Raw genomic sequence first — 24,424 nt, 5'->3', positions numbered from 1 at the left:
AAGTCTAAGGAAATAACTGAGTATCCATTTTTGTTAGATCTAATTCCAAAGTATGATAATTGTAATGATGATCTTGATGAACATCAAGAACTTAGAGATGATATAGTAAGTGAAGAACAATCTAGTGACAATGAGATTAGAGAAGAGCAACCTAATCAAAATTGTATACAATATTCCAAACATAGTGATTTTGAACCCCCATGTGCACTAGAAAGATATATTGATGAAAACCAAATAGAGACACAAATTAGAAGATCATCTAGAGTATCAAAACCTCCTATAAATTTTGTGTCTTATGACTCATTTTTACCAAAATACCAAGCCTATATTGCATTAATATATTCATATATAGAACCCTTGACCTATGATCAAGCAAAAGAACACTTTGAATTGGTAGAAGTCATGAGGGTAGAGCTAGATGCTTTAGAAAGAGCAAATACTTGAACTATTTAAGATAATCTCACAGGAAAGAAACCTATAGGTTGTAGATGGGTGTATAAGATATAATGAGACTCTTCAACGATACAAAGTTAGATTAGTCGCCAAGGAGTACTCTCAAGAGTATGAAGAAACTTTTGTCCTAGTCGCTAGGATGACCACTGTTAGAACCTTAGTAGTCCTAGCCTCTGTGAGAATATGGCTAATATATCAGATGGATGTTAAGAATGCATTTCTTAATGGGAATTTGGTTGAAAAAGTCTATATAGAAGCATCACCTGGGATAACTATTCCTAAAAGAAAGGCTTTTCACTTAGATAAAGCCTTGTATGGTCTTAAGCAAGCACCAAAGGCTTGATATGATCGGTTTAGTCAAGTTATGCTTGATGTTGGATTTGATCTTGCCTGACTGACACAGCTCTGTTTATTAAGATTTCTTATGAAGGTATTATTATTCTCCTCTATGTGGATGACATGATTATCACTAGAGGGGACAAAAAGGGAGTTGAATACATTAAGAAACTTTTCAAAATATATTTTGCAATGACTGATTTGGGTTTTTTAAAATATCTTTTTGGTATTGAAGTTACTTGTTCTTCTAAAGGGTATCTATTTACTCAATCTAAATTTGCTCTAGATATTGTTGTCAGGTCTGAAATCTCAGATGATAAGAAGGTTCACACTCTCGAAATTGTTAATATCAAAATCAGAATTGATGATGGAGAACCACTTGAGAACTTGGCACCATACAAACAACTTATCGGGATTGTAAAGCCCACTTTAAAAAAAACGTGTCAGACACATGTCGAACACGCCAAGGGCAAACTCGGACCCAAACCGGGTTCTGGAACGTTCATCTGCATCTTTTAAAAGATGCAGGCTGAACAGGCCAAGGGCAAAAAAAACCTCCCCTTTCTCTCTCCTCTTGCCCGCCCGTCTCCGTCCCCTTCTCTGCTGAAGCCGACGATCGAAGCCGCCAGTGACCTCCGTGCACCGACGATCTTGTCGGCGACCATCCACTTCTTCTCCCCCTCTCTGACAACCTCACACAACACCCAGCGTTGCCCTCTCTATCTTGGTCTGTGTTTTCGGCTACTGCAGCCCCGACGCCGGCTTCACCTCCCCGGACTATAGGTAAACTCTCCCCCGAGTTTCTTCTTCTTCTTCTTATTCTTCTTCGTCCTCTTTGTCTGTCTTCTTCCTCCTCGTCTTTAGCTTTTGTTGGCAGGCGGCGGGGTGGCCACCTGCCCTGTGTTTTGGGACCGGATGGGGGCCGATCCCCTGTTAGTTTTCGGCCGGCCGCAGGGACCCATCCCCTGCCGCCTATGGTTCCTCCGGCAGGGGCCGAGCCCAGCCTCTCCCTTTTCCTTTCTTCTTTCTTTTCTGGAGTTAGGCAGACCGGCAAGGGCCAAGCCCCTGCCGCCTGCGATCTTTCTGACTAGACGGCAAGGGCAAGGCTCTGCCGTCTGCATGCTCAGGCGGGCCGACAGGGGCTAAGCCATGCCGCCCCTACCTCTGTTTTTTCCTTTTCGTCAGGCAAGGGCCTCAGCCCATGCCTCTGTTTTTTCCTTTTCGTCAGGCAAGGGCCTCAGCCCATGCCTCTGTTTTCGTTCTCCGTCAGGCAGGGGGTCGAGCGCCCCCCCCCCCCCCCCCCACCCCCTGCCTCGAATTGTTTCTGTCTTTTCCGGCAGGCAGGAGGCAGGGCCCCTACCTTTGTGTCCTTCTGTCTGGAAGTCAGGAGTAGGGGTGGGGCCCCCTACCTCCGTGCGGGCCTGGCAGGGCCCAAGCCCCTGTCGCCTAGGCTTTCGTGGCCTCGGCAGGGGTCGAGCCCTTGTGCTTGTTGGCACTGGCAGGGGCCGAGCCCCTGCTATATGTTGCTTTTGCCGACAGGACGTCAGGGTCCGAGCCCCTGCCCCTGTCTGTTCTTTTTCTGAGTGTCGGTAGGGGGCTAAGCCCCTGCTGCCTCCTTCCCTCCCTGCAGGTCGGCAGGGGCCGGGCCCCTACCACTTTCTGCTTGTCCGCCGGGTCGGCAGAAGCTTGGCTCCTGCCACCCTCGACGTTTTTAGCACGCGGGTGGGGGCAGGGCCTCTGCCCACTCTGGTTCTCAGTAGACAGGGGCAAGGGCCCTGCTGCCCTAGGTTTGCCTGCAGTTGAGGGGCCCTCTTTGTTCCCCCGTTCGGCAGCGGTTTGTTCCCTGCTGCTGCCCCTTTTTCTTTCTTGTTCCTTTTTATGTTGAACATACTAATATAATCGTATTTTCGCAGATTTCGCAATGGAGCCCACTCGCGCCCTGTGGCCCGTGCTTACTTACACTTGCAAGCGTATGCAGAACCACAACCCCCCAAGGTAGGGAAAAGTTGCGTAAAAAGGACTATGAACGAACAAAAGCTAAAGTAAGAAAAGATAATCAAAATTGGAAAGCAAAGGACAATTATATATGTATACGTATAAAAATATATACGTATGTCTTTTAACTCAAGGACGCGGTTCGCAATCCGTGTCCTCTTTATTTTTCTGCACTTTCCTTTTTTTGCTGTTGTCGCACTTTATGTGCCCAGGCCTTCATTTTCTGTCTTTTTACTTTTATGTCTTTTCCTTTCTGTTGCCGCCGCGCTTTATGTGCCTAGGCTTTTATTTTTTGTCTTTTCTTTTCTGTTGCTGCCGCGCTTTATGTGCCAATGCCTTTTCTTTTCCTGCTTTTACTTTTCTACACTTTTCTTTTTCTATTGCCGCCACGCTTTATATGCCCAAGCTTTACTTTTCAGTACTTTCCTGCTTACATTTATTTTCCTGCCTTTGTTCACTGCCTTGTAGCTCTCACTGCATTGTCATTTTGTTTCTGCATTCAGTTATTTTTGTGTTGAACAGTCATGCAGGATGAGAGGTTTCTGCCCTTTTTCAATTCTTTCAGGGCAAAACTTTGTAAGGCACGTGACCGTGTGTACCAATATTCGCTCTTTTCAACAAAATGCAAAATTGAGTACCAATGTTCTGATCTCGAGAAAATGTGTCCTACATGGATCTTAGATTTCTCAAGAATGCAGACATGCTTGGACTTGTTCCATATTGGGGGTGCTTTTGAGTAACCCTTGTCTACCATCTTTGTCACGTCTTTGGACAGTGACGTTAGATTACACTATGATGAGTAGCACGGGAGGTTGATGAACCTCATGGCGTGCAATGGGCACAATTGTTGAAATTCACAAAATGGTGACTATGCACCTTCATAGGCAAGATGCTCGAGTGGGTCTAATGGACCAGAGCATGTAGAATGGAGCAGCGGTTAAGAAACCACGTCGTACCCGTTCGACACGGTTCATCAAGAGAGAGGATGGATGGTACAAAAACTCTGATGGATAGGTCATTAACGACCACCCTACGGGCAAATGACTCGACTTCTCCAGTCATCAGAGTTAGGGGAAAGGGGTTACCATAATTATCCTAGGTGGTAGTTGCCTTGCACTTCTGCAGAAGTTGGATGCATCCATAGACCATTTATGCCTTTGGGGATTTACTCTCTTGGTCACTGGTCTTCCCCTTAGGAGCGGACTCAGTTAGTCATCTGGGGTATCATAAATCACATAGCATAATAGACCCCTGGATTGATCTTGGTTGTTTATACGTTTCGTGCAATGTGTGTACCTGCATGGTCAGTTAATATCAGAACAAAATATAGCCTGCTCACACTACAGTTAGATGTACACTTTGATGATGCTACTATAATTAATTGTTCTGGAGCTTAGTTACTTGTTTTACTTTACTTACTGCTTGTGATAGTTGATGGAATGCATGGTTAGATATGGTACTATTATAACTATTTATTCTGCTTATTTTTAGCTTTTTGTTCTTCATCGTCTTTTGTGCTCCTACCAGTTTTTTCGCGAAACTAACCAGTTTTTATGGGTGCAGGTGACGAGTAGGTTTTTCAAATAATTGATGATATGATGCAACATGGTTCGAGACCTCTCTCTCTCTCTCTCTAGCGTCCTGACTACCTGTTTTGGCTTTTGTACTTTTGCTCACGGAGGAAGAAAACCCCTAATTTTGTATAGACTGATATTTTATCAATAAAATATACTTTTTGCTCACTAACCATTTTGCTAAAGATGATTTTGCTGAATTTTTTTGTGTTAATGTGCCCAGAAGCGTCAACTTGTTCTTCTTTTAAAAGAAAATCTGCTTCCGCTAAATTTTGAATTTAAAAACTCTGAATTTTTAAAGATTTCGCTAAATATTTTTCATAATTACAAGTTGAAATTTTGGGGCATTACAGGGACACTGTCTTATCTTTCAATTACAAGACCTTACATATCACATGCAATTCACACAGACAGTCAGTTTCAACATGCTCCCACCTTTGTTTATATGGGAGGCCTAGTTTTACGCATTATTAGTTATATCAAGTTTTTCATTTATCAAGGCATTTTCTTATCCGCTTCTTTAAATTTAATTGCTTATATTGATGTTGACTGGGGAAGTGATCCCAATAACTGACACTCAACTACTGGTTTTTATGTTTTCTTAGGTGACTTGTTGATCTTGAGGTAATGTACGAAGTAGTAGGTCTCTCTCTCCTCGACTGAAGTAGAATATTGAGTCATGGCTACAACCACTATGGAAGTGGTCTGGCTAAGAAGATTATTGGGACATAGGCATTTAGATTAAAGTAGCATCACGAATATGTTGTGACAACAAAAGTTTCATCTACATTTTCAGCAATCGGACCTTCCACGAACGAACCAAATATATTGAGATGGACTGTCACTATCTATGAGAGGAGTATTTACATAGCATTATCAATTTTTCCTATGTTACTTCAGAATATCAATTGACTAATTTCTTCACCAAACCTCTCACTGCCCCTAGATTTCACTTTCTCTTAGGCAAACTTTCAGTTATCTAACAATAAGTTTGAAAAAAAGTGTTAAAAATGTAAATATACACACTTATATGCATATGTATATATATATAGTAACTAGGATTAGGATTAGTTAGTTTAGTTAGGTTAGTTTTTTTTTGTTTATATTGGGACTAGTCAACACTTGTTGACTAGTCAAATCAAGAGTTGTTGGGTATCCCCAACATCTCTCTTGGAGCTCCTCTATTGTGTATATATATGGGGTAAAACCCTTTCATTTTCTACGCTTCTTGCATAGATCAACATCAATAAAATATTGTTTTTTTATCCTTGTGTTTACCCTCTTTTAGTGGGTTTTGTGTGTGAGCCCATTTATGGCCTTTTATGTGTTCATTTTGATATTTTTGGTGAACTCTTTTGAATGTCCACTTTGGTGATTTGGTGAATATTCTTGGAAGAACATATTTCTTTTCAATTGGAACGTTATTGAACATGGATAAGAAGTCAAAAGATCATCTCAATGCTAGACTCGATTTGCAGGCAATAAACATAAGACATGCACTCCATCCACGAAGGCATGCTAATTCTACTAGTGTTTTCATACCTATTACATGCTTTTCTATGAGCAAGAGGGAGAAAAATACATTCTGCAAAGTGCTAAAGAGTATAAAAGTTTCAGATGACTATTCAACAAACATGTCTCAATGTGTACGCATGAAAGAGCGTAAGATTTTAGGCCTAAAAAATCATGACTGCCATGTTTTAATGCATCAACTTTTTTCTTTGGCACTAATAAGGACATTACCGAAGAAAGTCAATGCAGTGCTTATTGAGTACTGTGAGTTTTTCAAGGAACTGTGTTCGAAGGTTGTGAACAAGGATGAGCTACAACAACTGGAAGAGAGCATAGTGTTTTGATATTGTGTAATCTAGAGAAGATCCCTCCCACCACCTCATTTTTTGATATCATAGTGCATTTGTCAATGCATCTAGCGTGAGAGGTTAGGTTAGGTGGCCAGTTTAATACCTATAGATGTATCCCATCGAAAGGTAAAAAAATAATACTTTATAAATGCAACATTACTGTGATTCATTAATTAATCATGCATTATCATTGATTACAATTGATTTATAAATATATTTCAAGTACTTATATAAGTTGAAAGCATATGTGCGCAACAGAAGTCAGCTTAAAGGTTCTATCGCTAAGAGATACCTGGCTGAAGAAAGTTTAACATTTTGCTCCAGGTATTTACAGGGTGTAGAGACACAATTCATGTATCCATAATAGATGATGCCACCAATTGTTGGGTTTCTATCTCTTGCGCTTGAATAACTTGAAGTTTGGGCACTGATAACGATACCACTATTTTGGGATTTCTTTTTGTCTTCTCATCGTTTCGTATGAAATCGGAATCCATTACAACAAAACTCGTGTATCTCCTTGCAACCTTTCGAGGATACTGTGCAATCCATACTAACTCTTGTTGAAGGTCATCGTTGGTACCTCCTTCACGTAGTTGACGAATCTATTACATTACAAAAGTGACTAAACATGTTATTACATGAACGTAATAACAAAAAATGCACTAGAAGACAAGGCAGTAGTTTATTACATGGTCCTAAAACCATGTTTGAAAGTTGGCCTTATGAATGAGCTCAAGTTCACGTTGATCACTTGAACGCTGACTCCAAAGCGATATTAAGTGTTGCCTATATGTCCAAAATTTTGTTCAAACGTTAGAAACCTATTTAAAGAAATTATAAAAAACAATTGAATAAATGAAGATATGGTAGTATAGAGTCATGATTTAATAGAATGTAAGTATGGATTTGTTGCCATGTTAAGGGAGAAAGATCAAACAATTTATTTACGCCCAATGTATGACCCCTTCGCAACATTGAATTACTATCAACTGCAACACCAAATTCTTCATTATTTCTTTCTGGATTTTATGTGATTCGGCAAGAGTTTCCTACGTCCACAACAACACTGAGATCCACTATTAAGATTGAGATACAAACACACCTTATAAAAGACGGATTACCCTCTTTAAATACAAGGATTCTAGGGCAACCTATTTTTGGTAAAATCACAAAATTACCCTTCATGAATTCTCATCTCAGGATCACGCCCCCCAAACCCCCACCTTACAGGCAGGGGGGCGTTGCCCCCTGCAACCCCCCGCCAACTTACCGTGAAGTTCGATCCGTGAAAATTAAAAATTTATATGAAGGTACAAATTAGGCTTCACACTCTTCTAACACCTAGTTGTCGTGCGAGTGATTTGGGGATTGATATTGAAAAGAAGTCGTTTCTGGTTCTTGGACCCAAGTCGGGTTTGTGCATGACCCGACCCAATTTCTGTACTGGATTGGATCCAGATCCAAATGATGAGAGTCTGTTGTAATTATGTATTTTATTAGAGGGTAGTTTAGTACCCTAAAATTGTGTATTAGTTATATAGTCAATCTCTAATACAATGAAAAACACGCTGAAACCATTTGACGTGTTTTACAGCCTCTTGTTCAATTTTCGTTTCCTTCTTTCCTGCACAGGTGAACGTGGAGGTCTTCTCATTTTAACATGGTATCAGAGTGGTGTTGAAAGTTGGGCCTGAGATTGCTTTCCAGAAAGAATGACCAAGGAGATAATCTGAGTTCTTCAAGTAAAAAAAAATATCTCTATCCATAGAGATCTCTGTGTGCGTCTTCTTCCCTTTCTCTCTCTATTCTTTTTTGGCCCTGGTAAGAACCCAATCTCTGGGTACGTCTCCTTCCTCAATTCCTTTTCTTTTGGATTTGGTAAAAACCCTCTCAGCGTGCGACCTCTTCTTTTCTTTTCTATTTTCGGTTCAGGTAAGAACCCTAACGTCTCCCCTCTCTGTTTATCTTCTTCTCTTCTCGTTTTGACGTCAACGTGTTCTTCTTATCTTCTTCAGATCTGATTCTCTCATAATCGGTCAACTGATCCCAGAGGTGATACTCGTTTTGGGGTTTTTGGATACCTCGATCTATATATTCAGTCATTGAGATTAATGCTTATGGTATTTCCTGTTTTTCGAATTATTAATACCCTTGTTTCATGATTTATCAGATCTGGAACCACTTTTGTGTTTGATATTTATTATTGAACCTTTTAAGTCTGAATACTATACACTCTGTGATAAATATTGTGTTGCCTCAGTTTGCAAGATCCTGTTTCATGTTCTCACATTGGCACTATTTCATTTTTTATATTCAGGTCTTGTTTTGAAAACTATTAAATTAGTTACCTTTCTGATCATACCCTAATATAATACATCTGCCTTGCAAAAAAAAAAGGCAGAATATTCGAGTGACTGAATTTTGTTTGATTCAGACTTTTCCTTTTCCTTTTTTGTTGCTCTTCTTTTCCACTATCTTTGCAAATGGACTCATCCTTCCCACAGTCAGGCCTTTCCTCTAACTTTCTTAGCCAATTGGTCTCTGAAAAGCTGAATAATTCCAACTTCTTGACTTGGAAAAGGCAGATTGTTCCTTTTATAAGGAGCCAGGATCTCTCTGATCATCTGGATGGATCAGTCTCAACCCCTCCAGAATATACCTTGCAGGAAAAGATGGATGACGATAAAGGGGCACAATCCATTGTTCTTCTCAAAAATCCATATTATGTTGCTTGGATGAAAAGAGATCAAGCATTAGTGGCATACATCACCTCAACACTCACAGGAAGTTCTTGTTGTCATTCCCAATGATTGTTCAGCCAAAGAACTGTGGGACAAATTAATTCAGACATATTCGCAGATCTCTGAAGCAAGAATTGTGTTCTCAAGCGAGAATTTCAAATGTTGAAGAAGGATTCGATGTCTATTATGGAATACCTGAATAAAATGAAAGGCATTACAGATCAGCTGGCTATTGTGGGATGTTTCATCAGTGATAAAGACAAAGTGCAGCAGACCTTGAGTAGATTGTGGTCGGACTATCATGTTCTGGCGACATCTTTGTTGTCTCCCAGAGCTTCCAAAATTTGAAGATCTTCGTGCAAAGCTACTACAGTATGAAATGACCCTGAAAGGGTTCTCTGAGGACACCCATGTTCATTCAGGAACTCAAGATGTGTTGGCCACAGGATTGACTTATGGTAGAGGCAGAGGAGGAAATTCTTTTCGAGGAAAGGGAGGACAAGGGAGAAATGTCTTTGGTGGTCGTGGTATACTTCCAACACCCAATATACAGGGACAAAGGCCTATTCCTACCTGCTTCTTATGCAATAAGAAAGGGCATATTAAGGCAAATTGTTGGTTCAACCCTCAAAATAAGGGAAAAGCTCCACAAGCAGAGGCTAAGAAGGATGGAGAAGTAAAAGAGTTGTTATTGGCAGCCTTAGCAGGCTTAAATATGAAACAAAATGATAAAGGCATTTGGTACGTCGATTCCGGAGCAGCGACACACGTCTCAGGTGATGCGGGTAAACTCTTGAATCTTACTCCTTATGTTGGTAAGAGTAGCATAGTCACAGGAGATGGTTCTCATCACTCCATCTCACATATTGGAAATGCCATTATACTCATGCCCAAGTCCCCTTTTAATCTTTCAAATGTCATTCATGCACCTAATATCCAGAAGAATATTGTTTCTGTCTCAAAACTTGTTGACGATGTTAATGCCTCAGTTGAATTTACTCCCTCTTCTGTTTATGTCAAGGATCTTCGCACGAGGGAGACATTCGCTGAGGGAAAGAGACGAGGCAACATGTACATCTTCCAAGAAGATCTCACCTTCTTTGTTCATTCTGCTGATTCACCCTTGAAGCCTCATCAACATTCATCTTTTGTCCCTCCTAAATATGTGTTTGCCATCTCTAAATGTAATAAGCCAACTCTTTGGCATAGTCGTTTGGGTCATTGTGGTCGTGATTTTATTGAAAAACTTGTTTCGAACAATTTCATTCCTAAGTCTAGTCTGGGTTCAGAAGCCAATGAAATAAAGTGTTCTAGTTGTCATTTATGTAAGTCATGTTTTGTCTTTCAATTCAATTAATAAGAGAGCTTCAAGGCCTTTTGAGATCATATGTTCTGATGTTTGGGGCCCTGCCCCAATTGCTTTTATTTCTGGTAGCAGATATTACCTCATTTTCATTGATAGTTATTCACGCTATACTTGGATATTCTTCATGAAACACAAATCAGAAGTTTTTGGATTGTTTCAAAATTTTCATTCATTTGTAAAAAATCATATCTCTACCAACATTCTCAATTTCCAATGTGATGGAGGAGGTGAGTTATCTTCCAGTGATTTTGTTAGTTTTCTTCAACATAATGAGATAAAGAGAAGGGTGTCTTGCCCACATACACCTTAACAAAATGGAATTGCAGAGAGAAAGCATCGACATATTGTTGAGAGTGCAATGAGCATGATGCACGGGACTAATTTACCTATCACTCTATGGACAGGAGCTTTCCACTCCACCGTCCATGTGATAAATCGATTGCCCATGACCATTTTAGAAAATAAGTCACCATTTTTCTCTCCATTTGGAATACACCCCGAATATCATGAATTACGTGTATTTGGATGTGTTTGCTATGTTCATGTTGACAACTCATTGAGAAATAAGTTTCAGGACAAAGCATTGAAGTGCAGGTTTGTGGGATATGCTGAAGACTATAAGGGGTATAGGTGTTATGATCCATTGAGCAAACACGTCAAAATATCGAGGAATGTCGTTTTTGACGAGATGAACTTTGACGATCAGCCCGTTAATCCAAGTTTTCATATTGGTAATTCAAGTCCCAGTGTTGAGGTGTACGATCCATAGTTAAATTCAGAACTCTTCTCCAATCCTAGAGAAGATTGTCCTACATATTGCAGCCAAAAGGAGATATGTCAGGAGTTATCAAATGTATCCCAACCAGAAGAGGTTACCACACAAAACTTGGAGCCAGTATGGTATAAGGGTGTTGTATACACCCGACGAGAGAAAGAGCAAGAGCTCTCATCCAATTCTTGTGATAATGATTTTGGTCCTTCTACTTCGGCTCCACAGATGTTGGACATCAGAAGATCCACCCGAACCCGACATCCGCTTGACAGGTGGGTAAGCTATAAAAAAATTTCATTGGATTTCCAACTGTTCCTAACATCCATAAATAAAGAGGATGAGCCTCTCACATTTCATCAACCTGCAAACTCTAAAAGATGGATCGAAGCAATGAATGAAGAGATGGAAGCTCTACATGAATGTGGTACATGTGAAGTTGTGCCTAGACCACTAGATAGAAATGTAGTTGGGTCAAGATGGGTGTACATGATTATAAACCAGATGGGAGCATTGAAAGGTATAAAGCTAGACTTGTAGCCAAAGGATTCACACAAGAACAAGGACAAGACCGATTGTTCGATCACTTCTGTTGTGTGATAATCAAAGTGCCATGAATAAGTCCTTTAACCACATCTATCATAGTCGAGCAAAGTATATTGAGATAGATCAACATTTCATCAGGAAAAAGGTTGAAGAAAAGGAGATTGCGCCTATGTTTGTGCGAACTGAAGAGCAAGTTGCAGATATATTCACCAAAGGACTAACAAAGGATAGATTCTGGTTTCTAAAAGGCAAGTTGTTCATGGTCCAGGACCATGCACAACTTGAGGGAGACCGAAAAGAAGTCGTTTCTGGTTCTTGGACCCAAGTCGGGTCTGTGCATGACCCGACCCGATTTCTGTACTGGATCGGATCCAGATCCAAATGATGAGAGTCTGTTGTAATTATGTATTTTATTAAAGGGTAGTTTAGTACCCTAAAATTGTGTATTAGTTATATAGTCAATCTCTAATACAATGGAAAAACACGCTGGAACCATTTGACGTGTTTTACAGCCTCTTGTTCAATTTTCGTTTCCTTCTTTCCTGCACAGGTGAACGTGGAGGTCTTCTCATTTTAACAGATATGTGCTCAAGAGAGAGAGAGATTTTGCGGTTTGCTCAAGTAAGAGTGTATTTTCACAATTTTTTCACTCAAAGAAGTGGGTTAAAGTAAAAAACCTTTATTCTTTATTTCTTATTGAGTTTTTTTTAGAAGATGGCATCGGATCATCCGGCATGTCAATGGGAACTCAAGTAATGAGTGGAAACCGATTGAAAATCGAGTGCAACTGTTGCCATAATGTTTTTTCTTGTGGTATCTCTCGATTGAAACATCATTTAGTCGAGACACATCTCAATGTTGCGGTATGCATGTTAAGAAATTTGCCGGATGTCACGAAGTGACAATGCCAACAATTACTCACTGGTTTGAGAGAAAAAAGACAAGAAAAAGAGATGAAAGGCAAAAATGAGGTATGTGCAGCCCTGGAAGGATGTGTATGACGAAATGAGACATAAATGCTTCATATGTGATTTTATGGTTGTATTTTATGCAATTCATCATTGTTTTATGTGTTATGTTTTTTTAAATTTTTTATTAAAAAATTATGACTTTTTACTATACGATACGTATCTTATTTGGAGCCCGATCGTTATGGGTAACGATATGATACTTACAACCTTGGTTGGGACAACGTCAATAAGGACCCAAAACCAACTTGCCGGTAGGGGTCATCAGGATTATTTATATTTTTTGGAATGAATATTAGGTAGTTTTTGGTGAGTTTCAAGAAATAACCCTGGGCATGCATCAGTATTACAAAATTGCCAGTAGGCCACCAAAAATACATATATGCCTAACAGTCCCCCTCAAGCTGTGCATGGATAATGACTATGGACAGTTCTTTCTTTTTCTTTCTTCTTTTTTTTACTGCCAATATTGTAAGTAGCTAAGGACATGGTAAATAAATCTGCTACTTAATGTTTCTCAAAAATGAACATTGTCTCTATCTCTTGTTCTTGAACTTTTTCTCAAACAAAATGCTCATCTAACTTTGTTTCATCTTATTATGCTAAATTGGGTTAATGAAAATTGCAACTGCACTCTTCTTGTTTTCATATTATAAAAGTGGGTATCTTGGGTTGGCAAAAGAGTTAGAAGTTTCAACTAAGATATTTCTGCAATTTCTTATGCCATGAATATATATGCATTCTTAGTGCTTGATCTTGTGACTGCGCATCACTTGTTATTGCTCCATGAAACTAAATGTGATCTAAGGTTTACACAATAGCACGATATGGACCTGCAACTGTATTGTTCTCTAGCCTAATTAGCATCTGAATAAGCAACAATCTTTGGTGCCCCAGTGATGGTATAAAGGGAATTTTACACACCAACTCCTTATTACAAGTTCCATTAATGTACCTAAACATCCTTCGGCAGCTTCAAGATGGGGCTTCTGGGGAGCATCATAAATTGAGAAGCCTGATTCACGACTTATTCTTTTAGTTTCCTCCATTTCATGATCAAGATACTATTCTGTGCCTTTTTGTTCACAATATGTCTCGTGCTTTTTCTGCATGATTCAGTGATTAGATCTTTCGTGCAGATATGGATGTCTCTGACAATTTAAGACCAGATACTGCTGAAATTTTTGCGAACAGGTGAGCAGTGGATATTACCTTGATAATATTTGTCTATTTTGTCGTACATTAATGAGATTTTAAGCAGTATTCATCGTTATGCTAATTTGACGAACTCTCCAATTTGGTTTTCTCAACAGAGAAGCAATGTTATCATCTGTTCCAAGCTATGATGAGCCATATATCAAAGTTCCAAAAGTATTGAACAAGGACTAGCTACTGTTAATGTAATTTATTTATCTTTATCAGTTTTCAGACTTTTGTCATTTAAGGGGAGTTAGTTTTATCATTTCTATCATAACCAAGGGGGCTCTGGTTCAAATCCGGCACGGGTTATCCCCCATCTTGCTTATCAAAAAAGGTATACTTTTTGCGACTGATATATTCAGCAAATGAATGCTCCACTTTGCTGGTTCAGGAACTTTGACTGGCACAATTTGTCCACCTGCATATACATGTTATGCAAATTTGCATATGTTTTTAGTAGGATGTCTCAGTAACAGAAGCATGGCTCGTCTTTTGTGTTTGATTCGGATGCAGAACTGATTTGTCTTCTTGGAAAAGAAAAGTAATTTAGTTAAAGACCTTATGGTGCTCAGTAACAGAGGCAAGATGGAATTAAGACCAGCATTCTCCTTATTGCCCTTCTGCTACAAATTCCAACTCAACACATTGACAGCCACAGAGGAACCATACTACTGCTTTCCATTACCATATACTCATATGGTCCGTGACTATTATTAGAAGTATCTTTTTTTCTTCTATTATTGTCCATTTGTTCCCTACTTGATGAAGTATGTTGACAGGATCCCCAGATTTTGTGAGCATGGTCAATCCTGTGAATTGTTAGTGGATCTCAATATCCTCAAAGGCTGTGTTGGAACAACTGTAACAAATATCGCGAGATTTATAAAAAATCTCGCGATAATATCACGAGAAATTGCCAGGAAGTTTAAAACGGCAATTTCTCACGAGATTTTCAATCCGTGACAAATATCACGATATTTACCATTTTAGCAGATATTTATCGTGAGCTTTTCATTTTTAAATGTGTTTTATTTATATTTTCCTATAAAATTTTTTTTTATTGCCAAGATTTTGCCAGAAAAAATGCGAGATTTATGAAAAAATTCAAAATCTCCAGAGTTTTTGACTCTCAAGATTTTGATGTTTTTTAACTTTTGTCACTATGGTTGGAACTAGGGCTGTTATAATGGAGCTTGGTGTTCAGGCTCAGCCTGTGAGCTCATCAAGAGCCAAGCCGAGTCCAAGCTCGTTACGAGCCGATCACAAACTGCCTCGTTTTCTGAAAAACTTGTTTTTAAGTGTTTTTTTAAAGCTTGATAATATATAAAATATGTATAATATATATTATATATGTATATAATATATAAAACTATCCTATACAATAAGTTTAGTCTCTGATTTTTGCATGAGCCCCATGCCACATCGGCATTAGATGTCGGGTTCAGGTCAGATGGTATAAAAGAATATTGTCGGAATAAGTTTAGTCTTATTAGGATTCATTGCACGCAAGTTGGATATTCCAAACCAAATCCAGTCTAATCAGTCATCTCTCTCTCACTATATATATATATATATATATATATAAAAGAAAATGGGTCCGTGCTAAACCGCGTGCTAAATGGGGTGTTTCAGGCTTCTCTGGTACCTTTTATGCGGTTTCGGCCTCATAAATGTGTTGGGCATGGTCGATTTACTAAGAATCCACACCTGGATCATGTGTTTTCAATGAAAAAAGTGATGTTTGGAGCCTCCAAAATTTACAAAGATTTTAGACTGTTGATTTTTTAAACTTTATAAAAACCCACCAATGTGTTGGAATCAAACACTTGAGCTGATCCCTCTAAAATCAAGTACATAGATCGCATCTGAACGGTCAGAATTTAAAAATAAAATAAAAAAAGCCCAAAAAACTTATTTATCTTGCGGTTTAGTACCAAATTGGTTTAGCACGGACCCATTACTCTCTCTCTCTCTCTCTCTCTCTCTCTCTCTCTCTCTCTATATATATATATATATATATATATATATATATATATATATATATATATATATATATGAAAAGTCATATCTTTGAACAGAGTTTTCCTTCGAACTCGTTTGAACACACGGCGTAACATCGCGTGTTCTTTTTTTCGAAAAAACAAGAATTAGTGACCGCCGCTAATTCGCTATTTTCTACCCAGAGATTTAGCAACGGTCAAAAACACTGCTAAAAACCGTGAGCACACAAAAAAAAATGATGAAGTCACCGTTTGATCGTGCATGATCAACAACACTTCGTTCGACGTATCATCAAACGCTTTACTATATATATATGAAAAGAGAGAGAGAAATGGGTTATTGCTAAATGAAATGTGCTAAACTAGTTTTTCTGCTCTTTCGGTGTCTTTCACAGTTTTTTGGGGCATGATTGATTTATGAGGAATCCACACCAGGATCATATGTTTTTGATGAAAAAATGATATTTGGAGCCTCAAAAAGTTGCAAAGATTTTGGATCGTTGATTTTTCAAACATTATAAAAACCCACCCATGTGTCGGAATTGAACATTCAATAGCTGATCCAAATAAAATCAATCATATAAATCAAATTTGTATGGTCAGAATTTAAAAATAAAACAAAAAAAATCTAAAGAACTAGTTTAGCAAGTTTCATTTAGCACTGACTCATTGCTTTAATATTATCAATACAATATATCCAAAATTGTAAATACTTGAGTTGAAGAAACTTGTGATGTCGCACCATAACAAAAAAAATCTATCCTAAGCTCTGATACAAATTCTGTCTTTCTCCAAGACATAATGGTATTTTAAAGAATCTTATTCCTAGTCTCTCATACTCATTCTGTGATCCCTCCAAATTTTAACTCAAAATTTTTATCATTTTTTTAATACATAATTTAATATAAAGTCTTATCTATGACATTGCCGGGCCTCCGACGGAGTGCCTTCGATGCTTGAACGGCAGCCCAAACACTATAGTATGGGTTCCACAAAAATTTTCAGTCAATGTCTTAGATGAACCTCATCTAAAACACAAAAACTGAATGTCTGAAAAACAAAGAAAATGGTGGTGTTAGGGTGCGGGCATCCAAGTTAATTTGACAGTAATATTGTTAGAGGTGGCTCTGACCTGATAGGGATTCTTTGAAAATGATCAGAATCAGCTAATTCAAATTCAAACCAATGAATTAATAAATTTTTAGCTATCAGACAACACGTCATTCAATAATAAAAATAAAAATATTACAAATTTATTTAAACCTTTTTAAAAAACATGAAAAAAAATTAAAAACCATTAAAGCGAATCAGCCGATAGTCACTCAATAGCACACTGTAAAAGTTCACCATAAAAGAAATTTATACATGTAACGTACTGTAATTTAAAAAAAAAATCAACACAGTCACTCCTGTAATCAATTATTTTTTCTTGAACAATCAAGGGGCGTTTGATATCACAGGAAAGTTTTTATCCTACGAAAAAAACTTCCGATTTCTATGTGGGGCCCACATGCCCTATTCAACGGAGAAGAAAAACCTCTTGGCCTTTTTCATTTGCGGGGCGTTTTCCTTCCTGGTTTTTAATTCTTTTTTAAACACTTAATTCCTCTTCTTAGAGTACTTACAAATATGCTACAGTGATTATTCCTACGTACCTCAAAACACTTATTGCTCAAAATCATATAATCATTTATTCAAATTCATACATCAGGCAATTATTCTCCTTTTAACCATAGTTAATAGTTAATAAATTTAAAATTAACCAGTTTTTGCATCATTATATATGCTTCTCTTTGCCTAGTTTAGCCCCAATAATATTTTTTTTCTCTTTATTCATATAAATATATATATATATGTGTGTGTATGAATTTGTGTGAAAATAAGAAAGGCCAACTTAGGAACTAACCATAGGTATGCTTTTGATTACCCACATAAAATAAGTTAGATATACGTTTAAAATTATTTGGGTATTGATTTGAATTGTAAAATGTTATAAGTATGCTTTTGTAAATAAGGTTCTGTTTGGAATCTCGGTGCTGGGATGGGTGTTTATGCGCCATTTGGTGTTCTTGAGGCAAAATCTTGGTCAAATGCCCATGGTGGTCCCGTTTGAATTGGCGCTAGGATGGGAGTTTATGCATTTGAGATGGGAAGTGAGGCTGTTTCTCCTTTGTATTTACACTAAAGGATGGATTTGGTAGAGGTGGTAGCTTGCAGATGCTACTTCCTCAAATGCATAAACTCCATAAACACCCATCCCATTTACCGATCCCAAACAGGCCCAAACTCTTTTTTAATTTTTTTATGTGCTAAACACCTATTCATAGCCTGCACGATTTTCTTATATGTATTGTATCGCCAAAAAATCAATAAGATTCACCCTTGAATAGGCTATTTTTAATAAATATTAAAAATTACCAAAAAAATTTTAATATTATCTTATTAATTGTTTTAACATGTGTCATGTGTTGACATGTACAACAATAACAACAACTACGCCTTCATCCCAAAACAATTAGGGTCGGCAATATGAACCAACAAATAAAATCATTCTAGGTCTTCCACATGAATCCTTCTCCTCTAATCATTTATATTCAATGCCATATCCTCGGTGAGGTTCAAAGCATTCATATCCTTTCCTATCATCTCCATCCAAGTCTTCCTTGACCTCTTTTAACTAATATATTTTCCCATTTCTTCATCCTTCTAACTGGTGCATCATCGGCCAACCGACCTCTGATCGACATGTATTTTTTTTTTTTGTCGATATAAAACGATTATGGATATATATACACTTGAATAGTTGGATGGAGCGGTTAAGATTAGGATAAGGCTCAAGGTCGGCCGACCTATTACAACGTTTTTTTTGTTATGCTAATTAAATATCTATGCTAATTAGAAGTCTTATCTCTAAGAGTTCGGTATAGACCAGTTATCTTGTAGTTTTATTTTTTTGGTAATTTGTAAACTCTATATATACCGAGTATGTTGAGGAAAGAATACAATGCATACAACACTTAATTCTTTTTTAAACACAAATGAAAAACATCATCGTCATCGTCATCATGGTGGTTACATGCGAGTCAAGGCCTGTAAATGCCCAAGGAATGATCGACGCAGGAGAAGCCACCGTCTACGTTATAAACACAAATTGAATAGATATTTGGAAAGCCCCATCATACGATCACCATTCACAACCCCAAACAAACTCTGAAAAAAACAAAAACCAAGCTAAAATTATGGTTTTCCTGATTTTTGAAGCATATAAAAAAATCAAAATATCCCATTTAGATTGTGCATTAGATAATCAAAAAGCCCATCAAAACCTACCCAAAACCAGGGTTTTTTGTTTTACTTTTGAAGGACCCAACCCTCCTCCTCAGTTCTCCCCCCTTCTCGGTCATTCAGAAAGAGAGAGGGAGAGAGACAAAGAGATTGATAAATAAGGAAAAAGAGACTTGAAGCAAGCCTCCTCTCTTTTTTCCGTCATTCGCCAGAAAGAGAGAGACCCACCTCCGTGTCGTAATGCCATGACCAGCCAAAGGGCTGGTGATCTTCATCACCGCCTCATTGTAGTAGTGAGCAGAGACTCAGGAGATCCGTAAGAGAGATGAGAGGGGGACAAGGGTGAAGGGGTTTCAATCGAAAGAAAAAGGTGTTAAAGAGAGCAAGAAGATGCAGTTAAAGAGAAAGAGATAAAAAATTTATTTTTTTATGGGATGATTTCAATGAAATTATAATCAAAGGTGTGAAAAATGTAAAATGCAAACATCGTAACGTTGCTTTAAAACGTTCCAATAATGGTTGCATAACTAAATGATTAAACATTTAAAAAATTTAAAGAAAAAGCTATAAAAGCAGAGCAACAAATTTTGATTTTCAATCATGGTTACATGAAAGCCTTGTACGACTGCATTTCGGAAGCGGGAAAAGTGGTGCCATAATTAAATGGAAAGCGACTTTCCTTCCTTTCTTTTTTCTTCTTCTTCCTATTTTTTCTTTTTTTTTCTTCTGCCTTTTTTTCATCTTCCTGTTTTTTTCTTCTTATTCTTGTTTCTCCAGGTCTTTCTCTTTTTGCTATAGTTTATGTTTTTTAATTATATTATATATTTTGTATTTGAGTTATTATAATATATATATATATGTGTGTGTAATTCATATATAATCGATTTGATTGTTTATGAATTATATAATTTATATTTCTAGTTGATTGTTTATGAGTTATATACTTATATTTATGGTTGTCTGTTTCTGCGTTATATTTCTAGTTGACTAGTTCTGAATTATATAACTTATATTTGGTTAATTGTTTATGAGTTATATTTTTGGGGGACTTTAAGTCTTATTTATATGATTTTTCGCTTCTCTTTCAATTTCTACTTGATTTTCCTTTGAATTCTTGTTCGCTTCTAGTTCATTTCTCTTTTCTTTTCTGAGACGATTTTTAGTTCGCTTCTAAGTTGCTCTGTGTTTTTTGCTTCTTAAAATTTTGTAAGTGCCTTACTTCCTTCTCCCGCTTTTTCGATTGACAACTCTAGTTTCAATAGTGCTCAAGAATTGTTCCTAAGAGGCTCGACATAGGGTCGACCAACTTTGATTCGGTCAACACCGTGTCATCCTGTTTTACGCATTCCTCGTATATATAGTCACTAGAATATGAGAACTAGAAATATGAGTATTTTTAGCACTTTTTCGTAAATCCAACGATGTGGATGTGCTTAGCATGGTGAATTTACTAAGAATCAACCATTGGATCTTATATTTTTAAAGAAAAAAATGTGATTGTTGAATGCTTGAATATTTATGAAGATTATGAGTCATTGATTTTAAAGTCTTAAAAAAATCGCATTTATGCATCAAAATGGAATGTTTAAAGAACAAGTTCTTATAAAACCAAGTGTGTAAATCACATTAGCACAATTAGATTCAAGAGAAAAAAACAAAAATCTATGAAATTCGTGGTTCACACATTAGTTCTCGTGTTCTAGTGAATATATATATATATATATATAAGAAATGTGTTCAACTGTTCCCTGTCTTGGGCCCATTGAACCAGTCTCTCGTAAACCTTCGATTAACTTGATTAGACAGTCCATGCAATGAAAGGTCAAAATCACCATGGACGTTCCCGCCCTAGGAAACCCCTTGTCATCGCTCAATACGTGTTCTGTGATTGATCAGTACCCTACTCCCTCTTTCTCTCTCACGCTGCATGTTGTTGGAGCCCACATCAGATCGTTAGAGGAAGATCGACCACCACCGGCCGAAGGGAGCCTCATCACCTCCCTCTCTCACCCTTGTTGGAGATCCCCCGCCTGTCCCTCTCATCTATGTCCATGCTGAATATTTTACCCACTAGTGTGTTCCTGATTTTTAAGATTTGGAATATTCGATATGTGTTTATTCTCAAGTTTTGGGATAAAGTTTTGGATTAATTTCATATTTGGATCTGTTTTAACTGATTCAGAGATGCCCATGGAAATAACACTATTCTCATATTGCGCTTGTCACATTGACATTGAAAATGAAATTGATTTTCATAAAAATGCACATCTCTACTAAAAAAATCTTGTTTTTCAATGTCAAGAGCTTTATATGTGGCTTAACCATGGTGGTAACCAATGAAAATACATTTTCAAACCTTGCTATCAAAGTTATGCAAATGATGCATACTATGAGCATTTCAAAGACACTCAAATACCTTCATATGACTGTACTGAGTTTTTTTTGTTGTAGAAAACCTTGAAGAGAGTTTTTTTGGATAACGGTTTGGAGGAAAGGCGATTTATAAAATAGGTAAACATAAGAACATGTTCTCCCCAAAAATGTATGGTTAAGTTGGCTTGAAATCTAAGTGCACGAACAATATTAATATTGAGGAGGTCTTTGTGTTTGCATTCGACAAGGGCATTTTATTGTGGTGTTTCAATGCAACTATATTGGTGATTTATCCCATTTGCACTATGATATGATTGCATTTCATTTGAAAAAAATCAGTTTTATTATTATATATGATGCTAAAAACACAAGTGTTGAATTGGTTTCTAACCAGGGCAATAAAATTTTGAAGAATATTTTGCGTATAATCATGGGAATCGGTTTGAGCATCAACGACGTTAGTATTAGCTTAACCACTTGTTTAATCACCAAAAGATGTCTCTTAACAACTTGAAAGATCATAGAGATATAAGCACTTTGCCATCATTTCTTTCCAATGCTCCCTATAGATTGTGTAGCTCTAATACCATGTAGAAAAATGCAGTGGAGAAGAAGGATTCTTATTTTTCTATTGATCTTTTATAAATCACATAATATATATAATGCAAAATAAAATATAATTATAGCAAGTCACTGACCTCTATCATATCCCCAACTCAAGGGATCTATGATAATCCATCTTCTATCTCCTCCTTGAAATAAGAAATCAGAAAAGTGAAACTTACCTAAGTTAAAAAAAAAATATTTTTTATATTTACCACACCGTAAATAGAAAACATAGTAAATTAGATAAATTTAAAAAATCTAAGAGGATTGGATAGTGGTTGGGCCAAAAAGATGTCTTCAAACTAATCCTTTAATATCTCTATAGCATAATTTTCTTGCTTTTGATGGTAATAAAGCATGTGTTAGCTATTCATGTACAATGTTCATCGCAATCATAAGGAGAATTTTTTCTATAGTCATATTAAATAGAGGTATGCTCTTTTTTCATTGAAATTATTTTGTTTGTCTTGGTTAAAAATAAGAATGAAATGTCAAGTTTATGTATAGTTAAATTGATGGTTTGGGATTTCTAATGGTAGTAGGTTATGGAAAAAGTCACAAAAGTGTTGTTGGGGGACTCTTACCAACAAAGATTGCAAGAGATGGTTCCATTATGGAATGGGTGAGGGCGACTATCATGACTTAGATGATATGCATGTTTTAATGTGATTTATTTCCTATGAAAAGAATTAGCACATCACAATGGGGCAGGGTCAGTTTTAAAGACAAAAGTGAGAGAGAGTACCATTGGCAGGGCGTGTAGGCAGGTGGGATCTCTGGATAGATGAGGTCCTGAGGAGGATGTGTTGGTGGGTAGGATCTCCACTCGATGGGATCTTCAGCGTGGACAGAGAGAAGAGGGACATGTGATATATATAGTAATGGGTTCGTGCTAAATAGAATATGCTAAATGAAATGTGCTAAATGAGTTTTTTGGTTTTTTTTATTTTATTTTTAAATTATGACCATACAGTTGTGATATATATACTTGATTTTATAGGGATCAGCTCTTGAAGTGTTCAATTCCGACATATGGGTGGGCTTTTATAAGATTTGAAAAATCAATAGTTCAAAATCTTTGTAAATTTTTTAGGCTCCAAATATCATTTTTTCATAAAATGTACATGATCTAGGTGTGAATTCCTCTTAAATCAACCATGCCCAATGCATTTATGTGGTCGAAACTGCAAAAAGAACACCGAATGAGCAGAAAAAACCCATTTAGCACATTTCATTAACAAATTTCTTTTAGCACAGACCCCTTATATATAAGAGGTAATGCATCCACGCTAAATGGTTTTTTAGAGCTTTTCTTATTTTATATTTATATATAATTATATAGGGACAAGAGTAAGCATGTTGCACATCTGCTCGTAAAGGCTTTAACCACAATCTTTTTTCTTCATTAAAGGACTTGTAGTTATGGCATATTATAACTGTAAGGCCTTTAAAAAAAATGTGTGATCAACTGCGTGAGCTCGTTTGGGCATCCAGTGTTACTTCTCTCTCTCTCGTCCACTATTGTTTGACCATTATTTGTCCCTGATTTCACATGAATCACTGGTGACACTTTTTTTTAAGAAACAAAGACAATTGGTGGTGGCGGCCACCACCGCTAATTGTCTGAAATTAACTCTAGATGCACGTTTAATGTGCATCTAGTGTTAAGGCCATCCATTGTTACCATTATATATATAGTAATTGGTCGGTGCCTAACGTTCCTAGTCGTTAGATCCACATGAGATCCAATGGCTATAAAAAATGTTAATGCCCCTTTTGTACCCACTTTACCTCATTTGTGAATTCCTCCCCCTGCTTTTCCTCTCCTTCACTGCAACACCTTGAGCTGAGCACCCTCACCGTGCCTCGCCAGAGATCGAAAACCATCGAAGGAGAATAGCCTCCCTTGAGTTGAGCACACATCTACTCCTTCCCTCCCACTACACTAGAGCCACCTCACCATTGGAGAGCCTCCTCAATATCGAAGGAGTTCTGTTGAGCCAAGCACCATTCGAGGAGCCTCCCTTGAACCAAGGATTGTCATACCTCCTCCCTCTCCTTGTTGGATCTGTTGTCAGTATTCACGCTCCCTTGTAGTCTGGCGTTCTTTTTCCCATCATTGATCACACATACACTAAGCTTAGGGAAGGATTCTTCCCACATCTTCATTGCAGCAGATTTGCTAAGAGGAATCAATCAACTCCAATTTCTTGAGTAATAAAAAATATGTGAATATGTGAATTTTCTACTAAATATATGTGAATTTTCTCTTAAACATGTAAAATTTCTTCTATATATGATATTTTTCTCTTAAAAATGAAAATTTTATCCTAAATATATAAATTTT

At 37.3% G+C, this 24,424-nt stretch overlaps 1 protein-coding gene across 1 annotated transcript in view; it reads left to right on the top strand.

Moving 5' to 3' along the window:
* The window catches only part of LOC149814447 (glutamyl-tRNA(Gln) amidotransferase subunit C), a 28,425-nt gene extending 14,203 nt beyond the window's left edge, over nt 1–14,222 (top strand). The window contains exons 4-5 of the mRNA XM_089988478.1: nt 13,753–13,807; nt 13,927–14,222. Coding sequence (XP_089844604.1) covers nt 13,753–13,807; nt 13,927–14,002 — 131 coding nt within the window. The 3' untranslated portion in view covers nt 14,003–14,222. The remainder of the gene's footprint in view (nt 1–13,752; nt 13,808–13,926) is intronic.
* The last annotated feature ends 10,202 nt before the right edge of the window (nt 14,223–24,424 follow it).

This window comes from Nuphar pumila, chromosome 15 (assembly GCF_984573655.1).
Source record: "Nuphar pumila chromosome 15, dmNupPumi1.hap1.1, whole genome shotgun sequence".
Classification (NCBI taxonomy): domain Eukaryota; kingdom Viridiplantae; phylum Streptophyta; class Magnoliopsida; order Nymphaeales; family Nymphaeaceae; genus Nuphar; species Nuphar pumila.
This window is presented reverse-complemented; position numbering and strand designations above follow the sequence as displayed.